Source organism: Phocoena sinus, chromosome 1, assembly GCF_008692025.1.
Source record: "Phocoena sinus isolate mPhoSin1 chromosome 1, mPhoSin1.pri, whole genome shotgun sequence".
Lineage (NCBI taxonomy): Eukaryota > Metazoa > Chordata > Mammalia > Artiodactyla > Phocoenidae > Phocoena > Phocoena sinus.
Window position 1 is genome coordinate 75105443 of NC_045763.1, and position 19758 is coordinate 75125200.

At 34.7% G+C, this 19758-nt stretch overlaps 1 protein-coding gene across 1 annotated transcript in view; it reads left to right on the forward strand.

Moving 5' to 3' along the window:
* The window catches only part of SPATA1 (spermatogenesis associated 1), a 38187-nt gene that overhangs the window by 15806 nt on the left and 2623 nt on the right, over nt 1–19758 (forward strand). Inside the window, 7 exon segments of the mRNA XM_032642360.1 lie at nt 1788–1902; nt 2653–2713; nt 7595–7686; nt 7736–7759; nt 8450–8571; nt 11891–12069; nt 13972–14067. Coding sequence (XP_032498251.1) covers nt 1788–1902; nt 2653–2713; nt 7595–7686; nt 7736–7759; nt 8450–8571; nt 11891–12069; nt 13972–14067 — 689 coding nt within the window.

Below are 19758 nucleotides of genomic sequence, written 5' to 3' on the forward strand. Positions count from 1 at the left end.
ATGACAATTTAAGTACTGTTCGAAAATAAAAATAAAATCAGGGCTTCCCTGGTGGTGCAGTGGTTAAGAATCTGCCTGCCAATGCAGAGGACATGGGTTCAAGCCCTGTTCTGGGAAGATCCCACATGCCGCGGAGCAACTAAGCCCATGTGCCACAACTACTGACCCTGTGCTCTAGAGCCTGCAAAAAATAAATAAATAAAATTTAAAAATCAAATAAAGTCAAAATACTTACAGCACTTACGTAAAGTCTACCACCTTTTATAATAGTTTCAGATAAAGTTAAGGCTAAAGGAGAAAAGAAGTTATTGTTTCATAAAATCTTGATATTATTATTATAGTTCAGAAATATCTTAGCCAGGAAAACAGTATCAAACCAAAGCAAAACAACTTTACTGTTGGGAGACATTTGTATTTCAAAGACTTTAAAATTTTTTTTATGGTTACACCCACCAATTTACTGATAATTCAGTTCTTAAAAAGTGGTAGGTAATTAAAGAAATCAAAATTAAACTTATAAAAATATAAATAAAGCTGGAACTACACTCTAAGAATCGATTGAAAAAAAGTCAGTTGAATTTTTTTACCTTACTGCATACAGCAAATAAATTGTGATAGAAAAGCAAATATACTAAACATTTATGAATTAAATGAATTCTCCCCCCAAATAATACACTCCTTTTTCTGTGAATCTATAACATTTTATATGTACATCTACTGTAGCTCTCAAAACACTATATTTTTTCAAAAGTAAATAGACCTGCTTTCTTATTAAGTTGCATAGGTATTGAATGGTGCATTGCATTATTCTCTAAACTGTTATTAGGAATAAGAGATACATGTCATATATTCCTATCAAAATGTCACTCAGAATCTACTGAGTTTTCCATTGTTGTTTGTTTTGGGGGGCAGGTGGGGGGAGTGGTATTTTACTATCAGTTTTAAACAGCTGATATATCTATTTTTTGTTCCTTTGCCTTGAATATATCTTTTTAGAAAATCCCTATTTGTTGTCTTTAAATGACTAAGTCCAGTGCCAGATATGAAATAAGTGGTAGCAACCTGACTAAAACTAAACCAATATGGGCTTCAGGTTGCAAAATACTGTGGCAACTCTTATAAAATGACTTTTCAAACACTAATATGACTCCAATTTTTTCTAAATTAAAAAAAATTGATTTCCCCAAGGGAAAAAAATCTGTATTAACACTACCAGGTTCACGGATCTCTTGTTCATGTAGATCATGTGGAACGTTAGTGCTAATGTTTTAAAGACATTGTGTGGTTTTCTTATATGGAGAAATTCTGTTAAAATGAAGGGAGATTTTATAAATGAAAATGTATGTGAAATAACAAATGGCATTATATGCTCTGTATGTATACCCAGCACTTTCCAGAGAAGGATCCTCAGAATATTCTTTTAAAAGATGCTTTTGGCAAAAGCTTTATGAAGACAACAAAGTTTGAATAAAACCCAACTTACCCCCTGTTGCAGATTCATACTGTACGTAAAAACAGAGAAATCCTGCCATGGGGTGTCTGTGGTGGGGGGGATTTGTGTTCTGTTAGGATTGCTTAATCCAATTTTTCCCAAACTGAATTTACCAAAGAATTCTCCTTTTGCATAAACTAAAGTTTCATGAAATTCAGTTTGGGAGAGTAAAATTCATAGAGATTCTGAAACATGGGACAAGAGTATATAGTATATACATAAAAAACCAAAATTTTATTTTAGTATTTTCTTAATATTATGAACTTTCTTTGCTATGGATGGGCATCATCATCAGCTGGGGGAAAAGCCACTCCAAATGAAATTCAGACTGGAAATAATCAAATTGGAAATTCTGAATTGCCAGGATCACAGGAAGATTCAGATAATGATTATTTTAGCGGCAAAAAAAGGTAATTAATATGGATGTTGATTCTACATGTCATAATCTAGACTATAAGAAAAAGAGTGAGATATCCAGGGTACTGTTATAAAGACTTCTAATTAGAACAAAGATATGAATGAAGTTAGTGACATTTTTAATTAAAATTACCTTGATTCTGATGTTTACTGTTAGATACTAATATTCCCTTCCAACATAATGAGGGATAATTTATTGCTTAAATTTATTCTGTTGTAATCCTTTTGTCATCAGGGGCAATCTAATGACAGAAAAATTTCTGTCTTCATTTGCCTTTCTTAGAATTAATTTTTCTGCCTCTTTTATATTCCTGGTTTTGAGTAAACTAATCATGTTTGAGTTTCACATTGGTATCATTTCATTCAAAATTATAGTACTTAGACAACAGTTTTGCATATAGTCTTCTGAAGTTAAAATAAGGAATTTTATAAACAATTATTCACAAAAGAACTATAAGCAAAGTATGTTTACAAAATTTCCAGTTATTTTACCTTGCTATAGACATTGGACTATGATTTGAATTTAGCTATAATATAATGAAATATTATTTTATAACTCATGCTAAATGTAGTTTATGTTGATAATTAATGAGTTTGAAAGATAATATAATGGTTTCAAGCAGACTTTAAAAATTTTTAATGTTATATTTGTGTTTATAGAATATTAAATAAAAAACATGAAAAGTTAATATTCATGGAATCATTTTTTAATATGACTTACAAATCTGTCATTCCCCTTTAAGTCAGTTTCTTTGGAAAAATGAAGATGATAGAACTAATATCATTAGAAGAGAGGACAATCAGGTATGATTTTTAAATTAAAAAAAAATTTTATTTATTTTTTTATACAGCAGGTTCTTATTAGTTAGCTATTTTATACATATTAGTGTATATATGTCAATCCCAATCTCCCAATTCATCCCACCACCACCACCACCCCCCGCTGCTTTCCCCCCTTTGTGTCCATACATTTGTTCTCTACATCTGTGTCTCTATTTCTGCCTTACAAACCAGGTCATCTGTACCATTTTTCTAGATTCCACATATATGCATTAATATACGATATTTGTTTTTCTCTTTCTGACTTACTTCACTCTGTATGACAGTCTCTAGCTCCATCCACATCTCTACAAATGACCCAATTTTCGTTCCTTTTTATGGCTGAGTAATATTCCATTGTATACATGTACCACATCTTCTTTATCCATTCCTCTGTTGATGGGCATTTAGGTTGCTTCCATGACCTGGCTATTGTAAATAGTGCTGCATTTTTTTAGATGTGGTATTGCACCATAATATTTATACTGAAATTGAAATGGAACTGCAGATTAAAATGCCTTAAATTTTCTAACCTTAAATGTTAGAGAAGGGGAGATAAACCTCAAAATTCAAGAGCCTGCCAATTCAGTGAAATTGCTGGGAGTTTCATGATCTGGGACATGTTGATGTATGCCCTTTAAAGTAAAAACCAGGTTTTTTATCTTGCCCCAGCTACCATGAAGAATGAGTCACTTGATGGACCTGTTTGGAATTTGGAGATTTATTGCATTTGGATGCATGGCTCCAATCTTTTTTTTTGTTTTTTAATCAAGTAATCTAAAAGACTGCCAACTTTGAGTGGGCCCAGAGCAAGAGAAGGCTCACAAGGTGATCCAAGAGGCACAGCAAGCAGTGCTGCCAGTTGTGTGCTAATATCCATCTGGTCCAGTGATGCTTGATATGTTAGAATACATATGTTGGTTGTTGGTTATATATGATATGTTGGTTGGAATGCTGAATGGAGTCTGAGACAAGTCCTGAGAGGAGAATCACAGCTCAGAGCCTTTGAGTTTTGGAGCAGAGGCATGCCATATTCAGCAAATAATTGTTTTATTGTTGCTAGATATTAATAAAATATGCTGTCTTCACACTTTAAAATTTTTCCGGCTGGTGGGTGCTTAATGCTATTTCACTGTGGTTTGAATTTTCATTTCCCAGATTACCCATACAGTTGATCATATTTTTATATTTTATAGACTCCATTTTGATAACTTTTTTGGAGAACTACCTTTTCAAGTATTTCTATTGTGTTGTCTGCCATATATTTCTGATTAGTAGGAGTTTTTAATATACTTTGGAGGGTAGTCCTTTGATGCTTATGTGCATTGCAAATATCTTCCCCTACTCTGTGCCTTGTCTATAATCTACATTGTTTAATATGTTGTTTAAGTGTTCCATATAACTTTTTTTTTCTACATTTTTCTTTCTATGTCTTGGACTGAGAATAGATATATTAGAATCTTCTGTTATTAGTATTTTACTGTTTATCCTTACATCTCCTGTGGTTTTTGATTTATTTAGATTTCTGTGTATTATTTGGCACAAAGTTGTTCTCATGCAAATAGTAATATTATCACTTTTGCATTATGAAGTGCCCTTCTTTGACTCATTAAATGCTTTTTTGACCTGAATTCTCCCTTACTGCATATCAAGATACTAACCTCTCCTTTCTTTTTGTTTACATTTATTTGGTATACCCCTATATTCCTCCCCTACTTTTTTCCCCAACTTTTCTGAATTGCTTTGTTTTAGGTATGTCTTTAACAGACATGCTAGAGTTGGGTTTCCCTTTGTAAGCCAGTCTGAAAGTCATTTTCATTTAGTAGATGAGTTATGTCCATTTATGTTTTTGACAGGACTGATATATTTGACCTCAGATTTCTCATTTTACTTTATGTTATAGTTACTATGTGTTACTATGTGGTTTATTTGCACTCCCCCCCTACTCCTGGTATATAGGAAATCTGAATCTCATTCTAGTGTTTACCTTTATACTGATACAAATTTGTACTAGTATTCCTAACCCTCCTTTTTCCTTTTTTTAAAATTTATGCTGCTGATTTTGATTTGTTACCTCTAAAATTATCCTCTGACTCCTATCTTTAAATTCAAGGCAATTAAAAAGTCATCTTTCCCCCTCCTTTCTCCTCTCATGTACTTTTAGTTGTGTTATTTCTACTTTGTAAAAGAGCAGAACATTTATGGGCTGTGCTTCTTGTCTTATCCTCCTCACCTTTGTTTTAGTCTTAGATCTATAATTAAATATGTTCAACACTTACTGCCAGTTCTTTTACAGAAGATTTTTCAATCGTTTCTTCATTGGGTAAAGCTCTACTTACTAAAAAAAAAAGCTCCCAGGTACGATATTCCCTTACTTCTTATGTATTTAAAATTTTGTCTAGAGCAGGAATAGGCAGACAAGGCCCACAGCTTGTTTTGTGAAGCATGGGACCTAAAAATGTTTTTTATATTTTTAAAAAGTTGAAAAAAATAAGAATTATGACAAATACCATATGTGGCCCACAAAACCTAAATTATTTACTCTGAGGCCTTTTACAGAAGAAGTTTGCTCATCCCTGCTTTAGAGCCTTGGTACTTGAAGGATAGCTTGATTGGCTGTAACATCCTTGGCTTACATAATTTTTCCTTGAGTTTATTAAAATGTTGCTCTACTGATGTTTTATATGTTACTGTTAAGAAGTATGATGCCAAACTGATTTTCTTTTCTTTGTAAATTGGCTTGGTTATTTTTGTCTGGAAGGCCAGAGGATCCCTTTAATGTGTAGTAGTTTTATCAGGCTATATTTCAGTTGAGAGTTCTAGGTCTGGTTTTTATGGGTACCCAGTGGGCCCTTTCAGTATGAAAATCAGGACTTCTTTTATTTCAAGAAATTATAACTCTAGAAAACAATATAAATAGCAGATCCATTCCATGGTTTTTTTTGTTTTTTTTTCAGAGACCTCAATTGGTCCTATCCTAGTTCTTCTTTACCTTTTATCTCTACTACTTTCTCTATGATCTAGTTTACTATTTTCTTTATGCTTAATTTTCTTTATTCCTTTTATTTTTGTTCTCTATTATGCTTACTGTATTTTTGGTCATATCTGTTCCTTTTTGGATACCTGTTATTCATTTCTGAGACAGTTTTGTTTTTTCTTTAATTTCTTTCTTCAGTTTGGTCAATTTCCATTTTACATCTTCCTGTTATTTTTCCATTTTTATTCTGAGTTTCTAAATATGTGATTTGTGGTGTTCATTAATACCTAAAATGATCTGATTTAATTTAATTTAATCTATGTTGGGAATATTATTAATTTTTTCTCTGCTTCCTGGCTGCTGGTTTTGTTTTGTTTTAGTTCTCAGTTTTGAGGGTTTTCAAAAAGTAACTTTGTGTGGATGCTATATTATGTTGTAGATTTTGTCTATGTTTATTTGTGTTGGATTTTTCTGAATCAGTAACAGGTGTTCTTATAGAGAAACATGTGTTCTGGAGGTTTATTTTAGCTTGTATCAATAGATTAGGAAAGCTCTCTCCTGTTGTTTTAGTGAAATGCATTTATTTATTTATGTATTTTTAAATAAATGGGGCCTTAAGGGAAGTGGTCTTTTTTCTTTGTATTCTTTCCTGCTAATTTAATTCAGCAGAACTCTTAACTTGACCACCTTCTTTTCTCTTACCACCTAGCGCTGACGAACATCTATTGCTTCCAAAGAATTTTCCTCTCACCCAGTAGCTGTGTTTTCCCATAATTACCACCTCTGGCCACCTACATTTTAAAAGCCCCTTTCTTTTAGATTCCTTATAGAAAGAGCTTTGATTTACCATTTGGTACCCTTACTCACTATTCTTCCACCACATGCAGGACCTTCTCCTTTAAGACTAAATTGTGGTTGATGTTTACTGTGTTATCTGTGTATTGTGCTCTTTAATGCATAGTTCCCATCAGACTCTGCTCAGGTGTGAGCTCCTAAGCACACTCTACTGGTCTAGGGTGTTTATTTCCCCACTTACATGTAAATTAAAGTATATGTAAATTAGAGGATTCTGTGTCCTAGTTATTCTACAGATATAAATTATGGGTGATTGTATTTGCTTTCTTTTTATAGTAGTTGAGAGCATGCGTGGAGAGATTTTAGTGGCTGCCATTATCCTGTGGGAACCTGACCTTGTAAGTTAAGGTCAATGCAATAAAATAGAAAAAGAATAATAAAACAAACAAAGTAGGGGTAAGGGATTAATGAAGATAAAAGTAGAAGCTAATAAGTTACAGAAGTTAAAAGCCTGGCAGAATTGAAAACAACTCAAGGTCTATAAAGTGGTAGTGGCAGAAACATTAACATTGGTAAGGCTTGAGGTAGTTTATCAAAACAAGAGTAGAAACACAAAAATTAGGTGAGATGAAGGCAATATAACACAAATACAGATGTGATAAAATTTATGAGAATAAAATGTATGCTAAAATTTGAAAATGTGCTAGGATCTCCAATTTTCTAAGCAAATATACATGATCAGAATTGGCTCAAAATGAAAAAAAATCAATAGCCATCTTAGAAACATTTAAAAGTTGTCATAACAAGTAACTGAAATCAGAAATCTTGGAAGGAAATCATGTTTAGAAAGGAATATGGATTCTTTTTTTTCTTCTTTTTGAATTTTAAGTTTGAAGCTCCTGTGGTATAATGTCCAGTGGAATGGAGAAGCTAGAGCACAAGAGAGTGTCTATAGTTATAAAGACAGATTTGGGAGTTCATCACCATACAAGTAAAAAAATGCATTACTGTTGTGCATTACCAGATGTTTACAAATAGGTGAAAAACAATGTGTAGCCCGACCAGATCTTACTGATTATCATGTTTGCTTACAGCTAGGTAAAAAAGAGTGCATCAGCTTACCAGACCTTATTGATTTTCCTTCAGTTCCTTGTCAACCTGCTCTTTCTCCAGGAATAACTGATATATCATATATATATATATATATATATATATATATATATATATATATACACTGATATATTACAGATTGAGAGTAAGTATGATGATACCATAAGTACAGATGTAAGTACAGATGATTCTGTGAGGTAAAGTTAAATAATGTTAATGAGGAGTTGATTGTTTAATGCATACACAGTTTCAGTTTGGGAAGATAAAGTTTTGGCGATAAAGGGGTGGTGGTTGTTGCGGAACATTATGAATGCATGCAGCGCCATTGAACTGTACATTTAAATATGGTTAAAATGGTCAATTATATATGTTTTACTACAAGAAGTTAAAGTATTTTAAAGTCTATGACTGTTATGTTGATTACTGCATATGTGTGTCACTAATATTATTTCTGCTTTTTAAATATGTACTCTAAAATATACATTTTTCCATGTAAGATTTAAGTACAATAACTTCGGTCCCAAGATAAATTTACTTAAAGAATTAAAACAAGATGTATAACTACATGAGCTTTGCCTAGTTTCCATACATGTATATAAATGCAGAAGAGACATACTGTATTGTTTATATATATATAAATCCCCTATAGATACTGAAATGACTCCTCAGTGTTTTCCATCGTGGCACATGCTGTACTGCAGCCAGAAAACCAGAGTTTGGGGTAAAATTCATACTTGCTGTTGTAAGCATTTTTTAGTTTTATACTCTATATTTTAGGATATGAGCCGTCTTTTAGCTTTTGGACATTGATGAGTATGGGTTATAATCTTCTAGGAGAGAATATTATCGAAAAAAATGAAACAAGTAAAGGAAGAAAGAAGATATCTGGAAATAATTAAAGAAGAACTAATAAAAAAACTTGAAAGGCTATTGGAACAAGGCAAATTAAAGCGATATCATGGTAGTTTATTATATATCTTTTATCACTATAAATGAAACTCAAGTTTTACAGAATTTATGCCTTTGGAATAAATGATAAAATGAAATATTTACTATTTTACTGTTGTAGTTTAAGTGGTACACTAATATAAATTCACTATAGGAAAGATGAAATCATTGTTCAACTCTATACAATAAATGCTACATGCCTTTTATTAAAATTCAATTATTTTTTAAAATGGACATTTGTTTATTCATTTCAACATTCATTTATTAAATAAGTATTTATTAAGGGCCTACTGAACTTAGTCACTGTTCCAGGGGCTGAGGTGATACTAATAGGCCAACATAATCTTGTCCCTGCCTTCAAAATGCTTATGGTCCAGTGGGGAAATGATGATCAAGTTAAGCAGTAGTGGTACATACTGTTGACTGCTATGATAAAGGAATTACAAATTCTATGCATAGGAGTACAGAGGAAGAGCACCTAAATTAGATGGAAGAGGTCAAGAAAGGCTTGCAGGAAAAGTGGTAGATGTACTAGAATCTGAACTGTGCCTCTCTTGGCTGTAGGCCTTCAGACATTCTTTCCCCTCTGCCACCTAAATCTTTTCCTATCTTCTCCTTCTACCCACTTCTTCCCAGTTCCTGGTTATTTCCTACCAGTCATTCAATCTCAGCTAAGATACCACTCTCGAAGCCTTCTTTGAGTCCCTTAGTGTCCCCTAGGTGCTCAATTTTGTTGGTATGTGTGTGCGTCTGCTTTGCTAAACTGACTGGATGAGTGAATAAATGAGAGAAATGAGGTAGGAAAAATAGACAGTTTCCTTGCAATAGAATTAGAAACAATGTTGTTAGAACTGGTAGAAATGGAAAAATGAGCCAGGGTGGAGAAAGTATAGGGTAATGGTTTGAGAGATGTTAAATAATTTGAGAGGCCTGCATTTTGTGTTGTATTTGAGGATAAAAAGGGTAAAAGGTATATATGGAATTAACTGCCTTTAGGATTCTCAATTTACAGCAAAATTATTGCTTCAATACTAGATCTGACTAGAGGTTATAGACAATGTCAGGAGGTATTTCTTAATGTTCTACCTCATAATATTAAAGTGTGTCCCAGAAGTGGTGGCAGTGATTTGGCCTTGTGGTGCTGTTAAAAGAGCAATTTTATCAGACAGTATTGAGCAATGGATTAGAAATCACAGGACAGTGATTCTAATACTAGAATAATCTTATACTTAGGCAAGTTATTTCTCCTCTTTGTGCTGCACTCCTTCTATTTATAAAATGAGAATCATTGGTCACTTTCTATTTCAACAGGAATGTTTCAAGATAAAAGGTATGTATCAGCCATCAAATATTTATTGAGCCTACTATATACCTCAGTTCTCAGCATTGTTTTAAATGCTGAGGATACAGCAGTAAACAAGACAAACATAGTCCTGCCATTAAGGAGCTTGCCTCTAATGGGAGGAGACCGACAATAAGTAAGTAAGACAATGTCAGCTACTGATTAGAGCTGAAAAGTCAATTAAAAGAGTGCAGTAAAGAATGGTGGGGCAGGAGAGATGGTTTAGCTAGGGCTTTCAAGGAAGGCTTCTTTGAGCAGATATCACTAAGATTTGATTAATAAAATGGTAAGCATGTGAAGAGACAGGGTAAAAAAAGTCCAAACAGGAGGAACACTAAAAATCAAGGTACAGAGATAGAAATAAGCTTGCAGAATTAAGGACCTGAACTAAGACCAGTATGGCTGGAGTGTGATAAATAAGGAGGAATGTAGAGGGAGAAAATCAAAAGATCAGCAAGGAACAGATAGACCAATTCAAGGAGTTTGGATTTTATTATCAATACAAGTAATATGGGAAGACATAAGAGGATTTTTAAACTAAGGATTTATGTGATTTTTAAAATATCTTAAAAATATCAGGATGACTGCGGTATGGAATAGCCTGTAGAGGGGCAAGTATGGAAGCAGAGAGACCGTTAGAAAAATAATACAGCTTTCAAAAGATGATAGTGGATTGCCTAGGGATGTAGCATTGAAGAAGGGATAATGTGCCAGATGCTCGAAGTATTTTGACAGTGGTAGCAGTAAAACTTGGAGAGGGATTGGATATAGGGCTGAGGAAAATAATTAAAATCTTGAGTTAAAAGTTCCATATAGTTTTATATTTATTTATTTATTTATTTATTTATATTTGCGATACAAGGGCCTCTCACTGTTGTGGCCTCTCCCGTTGCGGAGCACAGGCTCCGGATGCACAGGCTCAGCGGCCATGGCTCACGGGCCCAGCCACTCAATGGCATGTGGTATCTTCCCGGAGCGGGGCACGAACCTGTGTCCCCTGCATCGGCAGGCGGACTCTCAACCACTGCACCACCAGGGAAGCCCCATAGTTTTATATTTTTAATTAAATCAATTTATAATATAGAATTTTAAAATTTGGTGTTTTCGTTTCTTCAATAATCTGAAAAAAAGAAACATAAGCATATTCTGGTATACTAGCATGCAGTTTGTGTTCCAATTAAGTTTATATTTAGAATCTCATTGGTGTCAAAGTGATTCCCTAAACTGGCAGAGTTTAATTTCTAATTTTCTAAACCAGAAGTCTCAGGTTTAAGAAATTCTGCCCTACAGAAGTTTGGGGATATACCTGGAATAATGTTGATAAATGATGAATCATAATCAGCTGATTACACAAAACAAGTCATTTTGGGGCTGAAAAATAAGGAAAATCTGAAAAAATATATTTTGCCTTTTCGTTCATAGCTTTAATTATATAAATAGTGAATTCAAATCAGATTATAGATAAAAGTAATTGAAATAAAAAGTATACACTTCTTGGGCTTCCCTGGTGGTGCAGTGGTTGAGAGTCCACCTGCCGATGCAGGGGACACGGGTTTGTGCCCCGGTCCGGGAAGATCCCACATGCCGCAGAACGGCTGGGCCCGTGAGCCATGGCCACTGAGCCTGCGCGTCCGGAGCCTGTGTTCCGCAATGGGAGAGGCCACAACAGTGAGAGTCCGCATACTGCAAAAAAATAAAAATAAAAAAGTATACACTTCTTGCTATAGGTAGTATTTTGAAGAAAGATTTTCTAAACAAATTACAAGCTTAAAGAAGAACTTGATTTTGGTTCCTGGATTTATCAGTATTTTACTATATTTATAAGCAAGTCCTTTTATTATCCAATAAACATTTTACTCTTAACTCTAATTTCCTCAGAATATAAGAGAGGAAGGAGAGGAGAGAGGAATGGTTTAAATTAACTCTAGGGTCCTTTGCAGGTTGAAAAGTTTAAACAAACTATAGCCTTTGCTTTTTTTTTTTTAAATAGCCTGTGATGTTTGGCAGAAAAAGTACTTTGAAACAAAGAAAGTTACAGCATCATTGGAGGAGATTTTAACAAAACTTCGAGAAGATTTGGAACTTTACTATAAAAAATTGCTCATTCAGCTTGAAGCCAGGGTGATCAAGATGAGACCAAAGAATCTGGCAACCATCACAGACTCTAAGGTACTACTAAATATGTTCACATTCTGTTAGAGAAGTTCTATTTAAAATACATGCTTTGTAATTGTTAGTATGATCATATCTAGGATGTTTTGGGCTACAGGTAACAAAACCTTGGCTTAACCTGGCTTAAACAATAAGTAAATTCATGATCTCGTGTAATGCGTGCTGAGGAGATAAAATCAGCCACTTAATGATGTCTTTAAGGGCCTAGGTACTTCTGATATTTCCTCCCTATTATTTTTGGTGTTGGCTTCATTCTAAGACTGCTTTTCCTCAGGGTAGCAACAGAGTTACCAATGACAAGTAGGGATATATGCCTCCAAAACAAGAGACAACCTCTTCTAGACGCATGGACTATATAAAACTTTCCCTTTGGCCTGATTGGGGATCAACCAAGCCTACCCTGGATTGATCATAGTTACCAGCGAATGCTAGGATCTACCTCTGTACCAGGGGAAAGGGTCAAGATTCTATGGGTAAGAGTGAAATACCTAATGAAGTATGGCAAGGGAGTAATAGTGAGTAATACATTTCTTTTCTTTCAGTTGGGGGTGGGAAGCACAGTTTGATAACCACAGAATCTATAGGTAGTGATATTCTAAATAAATTATAAATTATATTAAATTTTGATCAATTCATTTTCTTGAGATAGTCTTCAATCTTGACAGATGAGAGACATGAAGTTTATTTTTTAGTTGAGTAATTCTACCATATAATTAAACAACAAATTCCAGAGGCCATTTATCAGTTTAATTTTTGTTTGTTGATACCACTTATCCAAAAAAGATTTTATAATATGTTAATTATGACTGAGTATAGATTTAACTTTAGAGATGATGAAATATTAAGTTTACTTTTTTCCCAGTTTTATTGAGATATAATTGACATATAACATTGTAATTAGTTTAAAGTAGAAACATAATGTTAAGACATATGTTTATGTTGTAAACTGGACACCACAATAAGTTTAGTTAACATCCATCACCTCACATAGTTATTTTTGTGTGTGATCAGAACTTTTAAGATCTACTCTTTTAGCAACTTTCAGATATACAGTACAGCATTGTTAACTATAATTGCCATGCTGTATATTACATCCCTAGAACTTACTTATCTTGTATCTACAAGTTTATACATTTGACCACCGTCACCCATTTCCCCTAATCCCCACCTCCTGCTTCTGCCAGAGCCACCAACCTCTTCTGTTTCTATGAGTAAAAGTTTACTATTTTAGATCTATTTAATATAAAATCCAAATAAGTTCAAGTAAAAGTTTCTTCTTATTAGCTGATACTTTTTTTAAGCATTATTGAAACTTTTTATCTTACTGTTTTCTCAAGTTCAATATATGATAATGTTTTTTTCACAAAAGCAGCTTAAATAATTTCTTTGTTGACTATTACAGCTCATAAACTTCTCTGAAGAAAAGTAACCAAAAGTCTTCTAGAATAGGTTTTCTCACATTAAACAGATTTTCTTATAAAATACAGTATTTCATTATTAAATATTTTTAAGTAATTCTAATATGATTCCACTGATAAACCATTATGCCAATTTCTAAAGCCTTGCTAAGTATCTTAATCTAATGTATTCCTCTTATAGTGATAGTTGTTGGTTTTCATGGTGCTAATTTAATGGTAACTTTTACAAATACATATTTATTTTTATAATACATGAAAATGGTAGTAAAACAGAAAGGAAAGTGGTCCCTAAAACATAAGAAATCAACAGTTCAATAGTAATTTACTCCAAAGCAAAAAGTTTATTTTATGGAATGGGTTATTTTCATGATTTCCTTTTTTGATATTTGATAACACTTTGTAGTTTGTATTGGCAGGCAATTAAAATTAAAAATGAATAGATGTTATACTAAACAAAGATGTCTTTATATGTCTCATACAGAATTACTTTATCATTCAGATCACTGAAGTACAGCATGCTATTGACCAACTTAGAAAACTGGATACTGACAAAATGAAACGAATAACAGAAATTAAGGTATTTTGCATTTCCCCTAATTAGATTATAACATTTATCTTGAAATAAAATATTTTGGTGTTTTAACTTTGGCTGTCAGTAGCATAAGGGTAGTAAGGACTGACTGTCTTAAAATTGTTACCTTAACAAAAACAAGAACATGAATGGAAGATGGGTTCAAGATGGTGGAGTAGAAGGACGTACTCTCACTCCCCTTTGCAAGAGCATGAGAATCACAACTAACTGCTGAACAGTCATTGACAGGAAGACACTGTAACTCACCAAAAAAGATACCCCACATCCAGAGACAAAGGAGAAGCCACGATGAGAAGGTAGGAGGGGCGCAATCACAATAAGATCAAATCCCATAACTGCTGGGTGCATGACTCACAAACTGGAGAACACTTATACCACAGAAGTCCACCCACTGGAGTGAAGGTTCTGAGCCCCAGGTCAGGCTTCCCAACCTGGGGTACCGGCAACAGGAGGAGGAATTCCTAGAGAAACAGACTTTGAAGGCTAGAGGGATTTCATTGCAGGATTTCAACAGGACTGCAGGAAACAGAAACTGCACTCTTGGAGGGCACACACAAAGAGGTGTGCACGTCGGGACCCAGGGGAAGGAGCGGTGACCCCATAGGAGACTGAACCAGACCTATCTGCTAGTGTTGGAGGGTCTCCTAGAGGCGAGGGGTGGCTGTGTCTCACCATGAGGACAAGGACACTGGAAGCAGAAGTTCTGGGAAGTACTCCTTGGCGTGAGCCCTTCCAGAGACCACCATTAACCCTGCCACACAGCCTGGGTAAGCTCCAGTGTTGGGTCTCCTCAGGCCATACAACCAACAGGGAAGGAACCCAGCCCCACCCATCAACAGACAAGTAGATTAAAGTTTTACTGAGCTCTGCCCACCAGAGCAACAGCCAGCTCTACCCAGCACCAGTCCCTCCCATCAGGAAACTTGCACAAGCCTCTTAGATAAACTTATCCACCAGAGGGCAGACAGCAGAAGCAAGAAGAACTACAGTCCTGCAGCCTGTGGAACAAAAACCACATTCGCAGAAAGACAGACAAGATGAAAAGGCAGAGAGCTATGTACCAGATGAAGGAACAAGATAAAACCTGAGAAAAACAACTAAATGAAGTGGAGATAGGCAACCTTCCAGAAAAAGAATTCAGAATAATGATACTGAAGATGATCCAGGACCTCAGAAAAAGAATGGAGGCAAAGATCAAGAGGATGCAAGAAATGTTTAACAAAGACCTAGAAGAATTAAAGAACAAACAAACAGAGATGAACAATACAATAACTGAAATAAAAAATACACTAGAAGGAATCAATAGCAGAATAACTGAGGCAGAAGAACGGATAAGTGACCTGGAAGATAGAATGCTGGAATTCACTGTCATAAAACAGAATAAAGAAAAAAGAATGAAAAGAAATGAAGACAGCCTAAGAGACCTCTGGGACAACATTAAATGTATTAACATTCGCATTACAGGGGTCCCAGAAGGAGAAGAGAGACAGCAAGGACCCAAGAAAATATTTGAGGAGATTATAGTTGAAAACTTCCCTAGCATGGGAAAGGAAATAGCCACCCAAGTCCAGAAAGCACAGAGAGTCCCATACAGGATAAATCCAAGGAGAAACATGCCAAGATACATAGTAATCAAATTGGCAAAAATTAAAGACAAAGAAAAATTATTGAAAGCAGCAAGGGAAAAATGACAAATAACATACAAGGGAATTCCCATAAGGTTAACAGCTGATTTCTCAGCAGAAACTCTACAAGCCAGAAGCGAGTGGCATGACATATTTAAAGTGATGAAAGGGAAGAAACCACAACCAAGATTACTCTAGCCGGCAAGGATCTCATTCAGATTCGATGGAGAAATCAAAAGCTTTACAGAAAGCAAAAGCTAAGAGAATTCAGCACCACCAAACCAGCTCTACAACAAATGCTAAAGGAACTTCTCTAAGTGGGAAACACAAGAGAAGAAAAGGACCTACAAAAACAAACACAAAACAATTAAGAAAATGGTAATAGGAGCATACATATCGATAATTACCTTAAACGTGAATGGAATAAATGCTCCAACCAAAAGACACAGGCTTGCTGAATGGATACAAAAACAAGACCCATATATATGCTGTCTACAAGAGACCCACTTCAGACCTAGGGACACATACAGACTGAAAGTGAGGGGATGGATAAAGATATTCCATGCAACTGGAAATCAAAAGAAAGTTGGAGTAGCAATACTCATATCACACAAAATAGACTTCAAAATAAAGACTATTACAAGAGACAAAGAAGGACACTATATAATGATCAAAGGATCAATCCAAGAAGAAGATATAACAATTATAAATATGTATGCACCCAACATAGAAGCACATCAATACATAAGGCAACTGCTAACACCTATAAAAGAGGAAATTGACAGTAACACAATAATAGTGGGGAATTTTAACACCTGACTTACACCAACAGACAGATCATCCAAACAGAAAATTAATAAGGAAACACAAGCTTTAAATGACACAATAGACCAGATAGATTTAATTGATATTTATAGGACATTCCAACCAAAAACAGCAGATTATACTTTCTTCTCAAGTGCACACGGAACATTCTCCAGGATAGATCATATCTTGAGTCATAAATCAAGCCTCAGTAAATTTGAGAAAATTGAAATGATATCAAGCATTTTTTCTGACCACAACGCTATGAGATTAGAAATCAATTACAGGGAAAAAATTGTAAAAAACACAAACACATGGAGGCTAAACAATACATTATTAAATAACCAAGACATCACTGAAGAAAACAAAGAGGAAATCAAAAAATATCTAGAGACAAATGATAATGAACACACGATGATCCAAAACCTATGGGATGAAGCAAAAGCAGTTCTAAGAGGGAAGTTTATAGCTATACAAGTCTACCTCAGGAAACAAGAAAAATCTCAAATAATCAATCTAACCTTACACCTAAGGGAACTTAGAGAAAGAAGAACAAACAAAACCCAAAGTTAGTACAAGGAAAGAAATCATAAAGATCAGAGCAGAAATAAATGAAATAGAAACAAAGAAAACAATGGCAAAGACCAATAAAACTAAAAGCTGGTTGTTTGAGAGGACAAAGAAAATTGATAAACCATTAGCCAGACTCATCAAGGAAAAGAGGGAGAGGACTCAATTCAATAAAACTAGAAATGAAAAAGGAGAAGTTACAACAGACACCGCAGAAATACAAAGCATCCTAAGAGACTACTACAAGCAACTCTATGCCAACAAAATGGACAACCTGGAAGAAATGGACAAATTCTTAGAAAGGTATAACCTTTCAAGACTGAGCCAGGAAGAAATAGAAAATATGAACAGACCAATCACAAGTAATGAACTTGAAACTGTGATTAAAAATCTTCCAACAAACGAAAGTCCAGGACCAGATGGCTTCACAGGTGAATTCTATCAAACATTTGGAGAATAGGCAACACCCATGCTTCTCAAACTCTTCCAAAAAGTTGCAGAGGAAGGAACACTCCCGAACTCATTCTATGAGGCCACCTTCACCCTGATACCAACACCAGACAAAGTTACTACAAAATAAGAAAATTAGAGACCAATATCACTGATGAATATAGATGCAAAAATCCTCAACAAAATACTAGCATACAAAATCCAACAGCACATTAAAAGGATCATACACCATGATCAAGTAGGATTTATCCTAGGGACGCAAGGATTCTTCAATATACGCAAATTAATCAATGTGATACACCATATAAACAAATTGAAGAAGGAAAAACATATGATCCTCTCAATAGATGCAGAAAAAGCTTTTGACAAAATTCAGCACCCATTTTTGATAAAAAAAACACTCCAGAAAGTGGGCACAGAGGGAACCTTCCTCAACATAATAAAGGCCATATATGACAAACACACAGCAAACATCATCCTCAATGGTGAAAAACTGAGTGCATTTCCTCTAAGATCAGGAACAAGACAAGGATGTCCAGTCTGGCCACTATTATTCAACATAGTTTTGGAAGTCCTACCACGGCAATCAGAGAAGAAAAAGAAATAAAAGGAATACAGACTGGAAGAGAAGAAGTAAAACTATCACTGTTTGCAGATGACATGATACTATACATAGAGAATCCTAAAGATGCCACCAGAAAACTACTAGAGCTAATCAATGAATTTGGTAAATCTGCAGCATACAAAATTAATGCACAGAAATTTCTTGCATTCCTCTACACTAATCACGAAAAATCTGAAAGAGAAATTAAGGAAACACTCTCATTTACTATTGCAACGAAAAGAATAAAATACCTAGGAATAAACCTACCCAGGGAGACAAAAGACCTTTATGCAGAAAACTATAAGACAGTAATGAAAGAAATTAAAACTGATACAAACAGATGGAGAGATATACCATGTTCTTGGATTGGAAGAATCAATATTGTGAAAATGACTATACTACCCAAAGCAATCTACAGATTCAGTGCAATCCCTATCAAATCACCAATGGCATTTTTTACAGAACTAGAACAAAAAAAAATCATAAAATTTGTATGGAGACACAAAAGACCCCAAATAGCCAAAGCATTTTTGAGGGATAAAAAACAGAGCTGGAGGAATCAGACTCCCTGACTTCAGACTACACTACGAAGCTACAGTAATCAAGACAATATGGTACTGGCACAAAAACAGAAATATAGATCAATGGAATAGGATAGAAAGCCCAGAGGGAAACCTACGCACCTGTGGTCACCTTATTTTTGACAAAGGAGGCAAGAATATACAATAGAGAAAAGACAACCTCTTCAATAAGTGGTGCTGGGAAAACTGGACAGCTACATGTAAAAGAATGAAATTAGAACACTCCCCAACAGCATATACAAAAATAAACTCAAAATGGATTAAAGATCTTGATGTAAGGCCAGACACTATAAAACTCTTAGAGGAAAAGATAAGTAGAACACTCTATGACATAAATCACAGCAAGATCCTGTTTGACCCACCTCCTAGGGAAATGGAAATAAAAACAAAAACAAACAAATGGGACCTAATGAAACTTCAAAGCTTTTGCTCAGCAAAGGAAACCATAAACAAGACAAAAAGACAACCCTCAGAATGGGAGAAAATATTTGGAAATGAAGCAACTGACAAAGGATTAATCTCCAAAATTTACAAGCAGCTCAATGTCGAAAAAACAAAGAACCCAATCCAAAAATGGGCAGAAGACCTAAATAGACATTTCTCCAAAGAAGACATACAGATGGCCAAGAAGCATGTGAAAAGCAGCTCAACATCACTAATTATTAGAGAAATGCAAATCAAAACTACAATGAGGTATCACCTCACACCAGTTAGAATGAGCATCATCAGAAAATCTACAAACAGCAAATGCTGCAGAGGGTGTGGAGAAAAGGGAACCCTCTTGCACTGTTGGTGGGAATGTAAATTGATGCAGCCACTATGGAGAACAGTATGGAGGTTCCTTAAAAAACTAAAAATAGAATTACCATATGACCCAGCAATCCCACTACTGGACATATACCCAGAGAAGACCATAATTCAAAAAGACACATGCACCCCAATGTTCATTGCAGCCCTATTTACAATAGCCAGGACATGGAAGCAACCTAAATGCCCATCGACAGACGAATGGATAAAGAAGATGTGGTACATGTATACAATT